This window comes from Oryctolagus cuniculus, chromosome 11, assembly GCF_051225735.1.
Source record: "Oryctolagus cuniculus isolate XC-2025 breed Fujian yellow rabbit chromosome 11, ASM5122573v1, whole genome shotgun sequence".
Taxonomy (NCBI): Eukaryota; Metazoa; Chordata; class Mammalia; order Lagomorpha; family Leporidae; genus Oryctolagus; species Oryctolagus cuniculus.
Genome location: NC_142877.1, coordinates 28,283,449 through 28,292,908, shown reverse-complemented (window position 1 = coordinate 28,292,908; position 9,460 = coordinate 28,283,449). Strand labels below are relative to the sequence as shown.

General features: G+C 54.3%; 1 protein-coding gene across 5 annotated transcripts in view; it reads right to left on the bottom strand.

Annotated features, from left to right (window-relative positions):
• Positions 1-5,262: 5,262 nt before the first annotated feature.
• Positions 5,263-9,460, bottom strand: part of VPS16 (VPS16 core subunit of CORVET and HOPS complexes) — a 22,779-nt gene continuing 18,581 nt past the window's right edge. For 4 of the 5 annotated variants that reach the window (XM_002710879.6, XM_089308161.1, XM_051845209.3 and 1 more), the window contains 10 exons: positions 9,252-9,360; positions 8,948-9,082; positions 8,741-8,849; positions 8,552-8,649; positions 8,361-8,468; positions 7,965-8,042; positions 7,700-7,869; positions 7,522-7,618; positions 6,699-6,802; positions 5,263-6,583 (listed from right to left, as the gene is read on the bottom strand). In XM_002710879.6, the coding sequence (XP_002710925.5) occupies positions 6,439-6,583; positions 6,699-6,802; positions 7,522-7,618; positions 7,700-7,869; positions 7,965-8,042; positions 8,361-8,468; positions 8,552-8,649; positions 8,741-8,849; positions 8,948-9,082; positions 9,252-9,360 (1,153 nt within the window). In that variant the 3' untranslated portion in view covers positions 5,263-6,438. Of the gene's footprint in view, positions 6,584-6,698; positions 6,803-7,521; positions 7,619-7,699; positions 7,870-7,964; positions 8,043-8,155; positions 8,469-8,551; positions 8,650-8,740; positions 8,850-8,947; positions 9,083-9,251; positions 9,361-9,460 lie in introns of all 5 variants that reach the window. The other variant, XR_016216648.1, reaches the window with a different exon arrangement.

The window sequence follows — 9,460 nt, the reverse complement described above, 5'->3', positions numbered from 1 at the left end:
GGCCTTGGCTGTAAGGCGCGTTCTCATTGGCCGTTCAGAGGCGGGCGCTGGTTGGCCGACGCCGAACGGGTGTCTCTGGCCCTCGCGGGCTCCGCCCTCGTGCGCCTCAGCGCGCTCACGGACCGCCCGGGGCGCGGAGTCGGGTCTTGCAGGCTCACCCACATCCCTGACGAGGATCGCCCCCACGGTGACCCACCCCTCTGACAAGCTGGGCTCCGGAAACACCAACGCCTGTGGCTTCTCTACAGTTCCAGGGCTCTGGACGTGGGCCTTCTTTCCAACTTACAGATGCGGAAACTGAGGCTGGACACAGGCCACACCAATGTTTAGCAATGGAAGGTGGCCTGGCACTCGAAAGGCATTTTCCCACCCCACTCCAAACGTGATCCATTTGCCTTCCCCTCCGCCCTAATTGCTGCAAAGCATTCAAAGGACGAAGGATCTCATTGGGGAGATAGGAACCTGTCAGGCGTCTGAAACAGGCCTGGCTCCGTGGGCGCCGTCTTGCATCAAAGCAGCCCACGCCATCCCCGCCTGAGCCCCGGGGAACTCTCCCCCGCCTTCCAGTTGCGCGTCCTGGGCCGGGCTCACCGTGCAACACGTGGTGTTCAGCGGCGGGCGAGGGCGGGATCAAAGAGCACAGGGATCCCGAAGGTGCATCCTTCCGGGGGCCAAAGGGCAGGCGCGGGCTCCTCTCCCTGGCTCTGTGGGCACCGCGTCCCGCGCGTGGCGCCCCGAAGCCTTCGGTCCGAGCGTCAGGCGGCTGTGAGTCACGGGGCGCAGCTCTTTGGTTGCTCCAAGACCTGGGCGTCTGCAGCTCAAAGCGGCTTCCACAGTCGTGGAGGGTTAAGCGGGTGGGACACTTCGCTGGGGGGCATCTGCAGGCCAGAGACAGCTGGCGCCGCAGCGCCCAGGAGCTTGAGCAGACCCCTGCGTCCCAGACTCTGAGCCTGCGGCGCTCAGCGCGAGAACCACGGGAGTCTCCCCGGTGGCCCGCCTCCCCTGGCCATGAGGGTGCAACGGGAGTATGTGTTTTAGGAGAGCTGCTGCCGGTGTCTCTTGGTCTCCAGGACTCTCTGCAACCCCCTCCCCCGTAATTGTGGAGTCAGGTAGTGAGCATTAGCCTGCAAGAGCCAAGGCCTGGGAATGCGGGCGACCGCTCCCTGGGGAGGAAGTCCCTCCCTGAGTGGGAGCTGCAAATTTCAGCAAGGCCAGCCCAGAGGCTTTGGTGACAAGGCACCTCTGCCTGCTTGATGCACACTCTGGCCCAAAGGCCCAGAGGCCACAAGCCCAGTGTCCTGTCAGGCCCTGGGGGCAGCCAGGGTGAAACCAGCCTGCTTCCAGACACCTGTGTTCAAGTTCAACTATCAAGTTCACCTATCTCACTCCAAAAGGAAAAGTGAAAAGTGGACCCCAAGTGCCAACCCCTCCCCCAAATAATGACTTAGTAGAGGAGGTACCTGGTAACCAAACCCTAGTTTGGTATAGCCACATCTTAGTTTTGCTATAGCCACATCTAACCTACACTGCATATATATATATATATATATATATATATATATTTGGACAGGCAGAGTTAGACAGTGAGAGAGAAACAGAGAGAAAGGTCTTCCTTCCATTGGTTCACCCCACAAATGGCCACTACAGCCGGCGCGCTGCACTGTTCAGAAGCCAGGAGCCAAGTGCTTCCTCCTGGTCTCCCATGCGGGTGCAGGGCCCAAGGACCTGGGCCATCCTCCACTGCCTTCCCGAGCCACAGCAGAGAGCTGGACTGGAAGAGGGGCAACTGGGACAGAATCCGGTGCCCCGACCGGGACTAGAACCCGGGGTGCTGGCGCCACAGGTGCAGGATTAGCCTAGTGAGCCGCGGCGCTGGCATATTCTTAATGTGTCTCTTGGTTGACTTATTTTTGTTTGTAGTTTATACTACCCAAAAAGGATTTGATGTGCTACTTATATTCAAATATAATTAAAATAAATTGCTATTAAGATGTGTTCATCCTTGAGACCATTGGAAGGACCCCTCAGCCCATCTGAGCACGCCTGGGTAAACGCTGCAGTTGGGTGTGGTACTCGGAGAGCCCCGGGCTTCCAGCCCCGCCATGTGCTGGGTGACCCGAGCCTCCCTCTGCTGCTCTTCCTGGAACTGCACTGAGGGCTGTACTGAGAATTACAGGCACACAGGGCTTGGCAAGTAAGCCGTTCTCAGGAAATGCAAGTTCCTTCTCTCTGCGAGGCAGCGGCAGTGTGGTCAGAGCACTTGTGGTGTGTGTGCAGGGCCTGCATGGGAGAGGCAGGGTCTCTGCCACCACATAGGCCTGGTGTTCCTGGCAGGAGAGAGCAGAGGCCCGTCATCAACTGCCTGCTTGTGGAGACCTGCCCAGCACCCTCATTCTAACCCGGCTCCTGGCATGTCCCGAGTCCCTGGCTTCCATTGCCACAGAGTAAAGGAGGGGAGGCAGGCTTTCTGCAGGGGGGCTGCGGTCACCCCACTCCCGGTTCTGCTTTGGACCCAGCCCGTGGGAGCACACACATACAGGTGGGCACACTTGCCGGCCAGTCCACAGGCGCCCCAGCAGTCAGAGGGTTCATGGGCAAAGGACTAGCCTGAAGGAGAGTGCAGGATGGGGGCAAGGGAGTCCTGTTTCTTCAGGCAGTCCCTTCCCCACCTGGGGCCTCCCTGAGTTATCTCCACAGGCACTTACCGAGTGCCTGCCTTGTGCTGCATACAGCAGGGCGTATGAAGAGGCCTCGGCTCTCAGGAGCGCACATTTTGGATGGAGAGACAGACAGTAAACACATGAGTAAGAAAAAGTTTCTAAATGCCGTAATGAAAATAAAGCAAGACAATAAGACAGAAAGTCGAAGCAAAGGAGAGCCAAGTGCCTTCATGGGCTACTTTTCAACTCCAAGGGTCATTTGCTGGGGTTTTGTATCTAAAAGAGACAGGACATACAGTCCTTTTAAACTGAGCAGGTGTCTTGCCCTGTGCTACCACAATATCCCAAGCTAGGAGAAGAAATGCTACCAGCTTTTCTGTCTCCAGCCCCCCAGTCCTGGCCCTTGCCCCAGTTCTATCCCTATCCCCTGGACAAGGCCAGGCCCACCCACCACCGTAGGCACCTGGCCTGCTGTACAACTTGCTCAGGGTCCACTAATGTACACATTTTACACTAATCTCAATTGAGCAATAAAATAAAGTCCTAGTTCTGATGTTTAATACCAATATTTAGACGTATTTGAAAGCCAAATTTACACTTAAGATTTTTTTTCATTTCATTGTATACAGATTTTGCCTGAAAATAAAAAAAAATTACAAACATATAATGAACTCTAGGTAACAGATTACATTCTGAAGCATTTAGGTAGAGGTGTGCTGGTGTCCGGAACTTACTTTGAAACGTATCAAAAAGTCAGGTTATAGAGGGATGGATAGATGGACAAGTATGTGATGAAACAAGTAAAATGTTACTGCGTTCACTGTATAAGTACCCAAAATTGCTTTTAATTACCAAACAACTTTCCTTGCAGACAATTCCAAGGTTTCTCCATATGCACACACTTTTAATAAAGTGGAAATCATATGTTTGTATACATTTATCATTGTTAAAAGTTCTCTTGGGGCTGGTGCTGTGGTATAGCAGGTAAAACCATTGCCTTCAGGGCCGGCATCCCATATGGGCTCCAGTTCTAGTCCCAGCTGCTCCACTTCCCATCCAGCTCTCTGCTGGAAAGCAGTGGAAGATGGCCCAAGTCCTTGGGCCCCTGCACCCACATGGGAGACCCAGAGGAAGCTCCTGGCTCCTGGCTTCGGATCGGTGTAGCTCCTGCCATTACGGCCATCTGGGGAGTGAACCAATGGATGGAAGACCTCTCTCTCTCTGCCTCTGCCTCTCTGTAACTCAAATAAATAAATTAGGCCACCACTGCAGCTCACTTGGCTATCCTCCGCCTGTGGTGCTGGCACCCCAGGTTCTAGTCCTGGTTGGAGTGGCAGATTCTGTCTCAGTTACTCTTCCAGTCCAGTTCTCTGCTGTGGCCTGGGAAGGCAGTGAAGGATGGCCCAAGTGCTTGGGCCCTGCACCCGCATGGGAGACCAGGAGGAATTGGGGGGTGAACCAATGGAAGGAAGAGCTTTCTCTCTGTCTCTCTAACTCTGTCAAAAAAAAAATCATCCCTCCAAATGTAAATATCTTTATCAACACATCAAATAAAATAAATTTAAAAAAAAGTTCTCACACAGTTCTGAAACATCACGTGTGCAGTCTGTAATGCCTGTATAGTGTATGAGGGAACATGTGGTATGTTACTTAGGGGATATGGGCTTTTTATTGTTGCACATTCTTTAAAAATTTTGTTCATTTTATTTGTATGGGGAGAGAGGGATAGAGGGGGAGAGGGGGAGAGGGGGAGAGGGGGAGAGGGGGAGAGGGAGAGGGGGGGAGGGGGAGAGGGGGAGAGGGGGAGAGAAAGAAAATCTTCCATCTACTGGTTCACTCCCCAGATGCCTACAACAGCCAGGGTAGAGCTAGGCTGAAGCCAGGGGCCTGGAACTCTATCCTGGCCGCCCATGTGGGTGGCAGGGGAACCAAGAACTTAAACCATCACCAGCTGCCTCCCAGGATGTGCACTAGCAGGAAACTGGATCAGAAACAGAGTAGCTGGGACTGGAACCAGGCACTCTTATGTGAGATGCGGGCACCCCAAGCAGCAATTTACTTGCTTTGCCACACACCTGTCCCTTTGCACATAACAAAAGCACTGGCCCAGCCTCCCTTTCCAAAGAGGAAGGACTGTGGTCTGATAACAACTCTTTGTCATTAAGAACTGGGAAGCCTGGAGAAAATATTTTTTAAAGGCATCAAAGCACTACCAAGGGCAATGAGGAACTCTGGGACCAAGACTGGGGAGGAAAAGTCCAGAATGATGAGCCAGCCCAGTGTAGAGAATCTATTCCTTAAGGTATCTGCTGACTCCAGAAAGCTGGTCCTATTTCCAGAACCATGTAGTTCACCCCTAGGACCCAACCACCATGCTGCAGGTACCCCAGGTTCTAGCGTTCTGGCCGATAGCTAAACAGCAAGCTTCACTACCAGACATGTAAGCAAGCCTTCAGTCGGTTTCAGCCCTAGCTTTCAAGTCACCCCTGAGCTTTGAGTCTCACAGCTGATGTCCTAGACTTTGTGGAGCAGACACAAACCATCCCTCTGTGTCCTGTTCAATTTCTTGACCCACACAATAAATAGTGAGCATAACAAATGGTGGTTTTATAATTTGATTTATAACCCCGTGAAGGATTTTCACAAATTTAAGTTTACACATCTGAAAAAAAAGGAAAGGAAAAGGAATACTTTACCAGGTCCTGAGTCTCTTTTTAAAAGCAGTCAGCCCTTTGAGTGTGAAGCTCTGGTGAGGTCTGCTCTCTGGGCTTTGGTTTCCTACTTGACAAAAGGGGGCCACACCAGGAAAAGGCAGTGCCCTCAGTGTTGGGTGGGGGTGCTGGGACATGAAGCCACAGTGCACGGGAGTGTGGACAGAGGCTGCAGACAGGGAGGACACGGAGCCACGAAAGGCCCCACTGACTGGGGGAGGAGGGAGCTGGGTCTCCAGTGTGTAGTTCCCTTCTTTGGTAGAACTGACGTCTTCCTTGCTCTCCTCTCACGCCTGGAGACCACTCAAGAATCACTCACAGCTGTTCAGTGGGCAAGGGGCCCAAAGCCCTTCCTCTGACCCCCACTGCTCACGGGCCTCTCACTAGTCCGATCCTTGGGGCACAGCCAAACAGGACCTTGCCTCAGGCTCCCCTGCTCACAGACCCCTATTCCGGTTGGAGCACAGCTGGCCTGGGAGTCAAATTCCAGTTCCGCCACCCGTTTGCCCTTACCAGCCTCCGGGGGCCTCAAGTTCCTCTATCATCAAATAGGGTGACGTTGCCTATCTCACAGGGCTGTCACATAGAATAAATGAAGTCAGAAGGGTAAAGGCTTTAGCATGGCTCGTGTGTGTGTGTGTGTGTGTGTGTGTACACATATGTAATTCTTTTCAGTGTGGTTCCTGGGGAACTGGTACTTGAGCCTGCACCGTCTCTCCCCTAGATCTTCCCAGGGCAGTGAGCTTCAGAGAGCTCTCCCTGGTAGCTTTGTGGAGACGGATAGGTCTCTAGCAAGTACAGCTGGAGAAGCCCCCACCTCCTGCTCCAACACAAACATGTGGAGGTTTGCTGTGGTGTGTGGGTGGCTGTGCCCTCAGCTTGCTTTTGCTTAGGCTGGACCGCATAAGAGAAGAACCTCAAGTACCCCAACTTTATTTACAACCAGACCTGCTCCCCCAGCTCAGTTCTCAGCCTTGTTCTGGGGGTGGAGCTGGACAGTGACCCTTCTGCCAAGCCCAGAAGCATCACGGGGAGAAGCCCTGGCTCAGGGAGTTGCACAGGGAGTGCTACTTCTTCTGGGCTTGTGCTCTGGCCCGTTGAATCTTGTCAGCCGTGGCCCCATCCGTGGCTCCAGTGCAGTGGGATAACACAAGGCTCAGCTCAGCCTCGTTCCGGTGCTCGATGGCCACATCTGCGGCCTGTGCCACATCCCTGTGGTTTGAGCAGCAGGGAGGAGACTGTCAGGACATCCAAGAGCACAAGCTCCGACTACTATCAGCCCACTGGCTCAGCCCCCCACCACCCACGGGGTCTTCAGTTGACGTACCCAACAAGAAGCAGAGCCTTGACCTTCTGCTCAGGGCCCACGCGGGAAGCATACTTCTTGGCCTCATATTTGTTATGTTGTTTCATGCAGATCTCCACAAAGGGCTTGGCAGGAGAGGGAAGAGATGGAGGAAGACGATAAGGCATGGCCTTCCCATCTACTGTCTGATGAGCAAAGCCCCCTGAGGGGCTCACTGTCCATACATATTTTATACAACCATCGGTATGTGTGATCCCCGCCCCTCCCATGAGCACAGTCATGATCTCACCATTCTTAGGGCAGAAATAGCCTAAGTAGAAGACCTGTTAGAGCACTGAGATCAATTATTTTCAAGCTTCTACTCCTCTGTCCACCACTACTCCCTCCCAACAGGTGCTTCCTGCCATCTGCCCTCTCAGGTCCTATGTTTTCTCTCATGACTGCCTCATCAAACCCTCCCTCCACCCTCAGGACCACGTGGCACAGAAAGCAAACGCCCTCAAGAGCTTTCCCTGCCTCACAGGTGCACCCTTCCAGGCCCTCTCCAGCTCTGGCTCAAACAAGACTTCCCCTGAGGCACACAGGGTCTTCTTTTCCCAAGGAGGGAAAAACTTTTCATTCTCCTTCCTCTCCTCATTGGTAGGCAGGCTTGGACCACCCTCCAGGGTACCCAACACCAGATGGTGTCTTCCCACCAACGTGTGTACCCATGAAGCACTTGCAAACCATGTGGGATGGCTGAATAGGTGCACGAATGAGCCATCCTGCTTGGCACCGTGCCTGTCCCCTCCCCAGGACTACCCTGCCCTCACTGCAGGTGGCTGGAGGGGAGGCTCCATCTTACCAGGTAGCCAATGGGCGACTTCTTGCTCTTGGAAAACTTCTCCAGCTCCTCCCAGTCCTCTAGCTCTGCCAGGGCAGTCAGCTTCAGCCACCACAGCCTGCAGGAAAGCTGGGTTTGGGGGGGCTGCAGGACAGGTAGGTCATCCCAGGACTTACGTGTGGCCTAGGCCCTCAACTACCTTTTGTCAGGAATGCGGAAGTCACGTGCCAACTGCTCTGCACGCTTGTTGTGGCCACCAAGGATAAGAGTGGTGACGGTGTCGTGTAGAGACAGGTCTAGGAATCGGCCCCCTAGCTCATCTTCTAGGCGCCGCTGAAGCCGGAGGAGGCGCATTTGGTCTTCTGTGGCCTGGGGACCCAGATGAGGAAGGTCAGGATGAGAGGGCCAAAGAGGGAGGACCAGGAGGGGAGGAGTAGAGACAGTTAGAAAAAAGTGGGCCAAACCTTGGCTGCAAACTCATTCTTGGCCTTGTAGAAGGCATCAGCTGCTGTCTGCAGAGCTGCTACTCGCCCCTCGATCCGCTACAAAGAAGAGGGAGGCTGGAGCTCACACAGCACAGGGCCCAGGCCCTCCCAGCCCAGGCCACAGTGTCCTCCCTGATGCTTGTGTCCAGGGTCAACAGGGTCAGCCGTACCACTAAGTGCACAGCTCTGATGTCCCAGCGGGATGCTCATTCCTCGAAGGTCAACCCCCATCCTGGCCTCCATCTTCCCATACTCTCCCCTCAACAGTAAGGACCAGACAGGGTGTGCATCAAACACAAAGGACTGGACTTTTGGAGGAGGAACCGACCAGCAGCCCCAGACCACAGGCCCCTGCCCGCCCCATAGACCTCAGACCTCTTCTGCAGCATAGCTGGCTCGGATGTGGAAGCTGCCCAGTTCCTGGTGATTGTCATCCTGATTATAAAGGTCCTTCAGCGTCTCTAGCTCCTGATGCTTACAGAACTGGGGGACAGGTAGGCGATTAGTCAGCAGAGCCAACCCAAGGGCTCCGGAGGCTCCATCTCCACCCTGTCCACCACACACACCTGTCGATACAAACTCAGAGCCATGGGCTGGTTCCGAAGCGTCATGAAAAAGTCTCCTCGGTTCAGCTCATTCTTCAGGTGCAGCAACACCGTGAACACTGTGGGACAGGACGGTGGGGTGGGGACTCCAGCCCAGCCCCTTGCTCAGCCAAGAGGCCACAGCCTTGCCCTCATCCAAACCTTACGCACCCAGGTCAGTGTCCCCACTCTCAATGGCCTTGTTCAGTGCCAGTTTGCTCCTTTTCATCTTTAGGAGAAGGGGTACCTGTTCTCCTGAGCGTGGCTCATACTCTAGGAGCTGCGGGGTGGGAGGGAAGGCAAAGAGAAGGAGATGATGTGGGACCCTCAAACACCCCCAAAGACCCTGAGTGTCTGGGGAGAGCGGGGCGCTCACACCTTGATGGCCAGCTCCGTGCGGCCACAGCCATAGGCCCGCGCAGCAATGTCGGAGTAAGAGACGCCAGGCGTGTCCCCCAGTTTCTGGTTAATGGCTCGAGCAACATCTTCATCTGACACATCTTTCTGTTGCACCTGCAATATGGGAGGGAGGGGCGTCACACACATCTGGCTGTCAAGTCTTACTCCCCACCCTCATAGGCCCTCGATCAGACCCCACCCCTTCAGGTCTACACTTTATTTCTATACTTTACTAGTTCCCAAAATCCTCCAAATGCCCTTGGACATCATCCCACATGCTTGCCTTGTAGCAGGCCCAGTGAGCCAGGATCCTGCTGACGCCCTGTACTTCAGGAAGGCGCAGGTACTCGCAGATCTGGATGGCCAGCGGGTAAAGTCTCCGCAACACTAGTCTATGCAGGCCAGAGGGTCAAAAAAAGGGGGGATTTAGGGGTGAGGGGACAGAGTGGCCCCAGGTATGCTAAATCCCAGACATGGGTCAGGAGCAGTAAT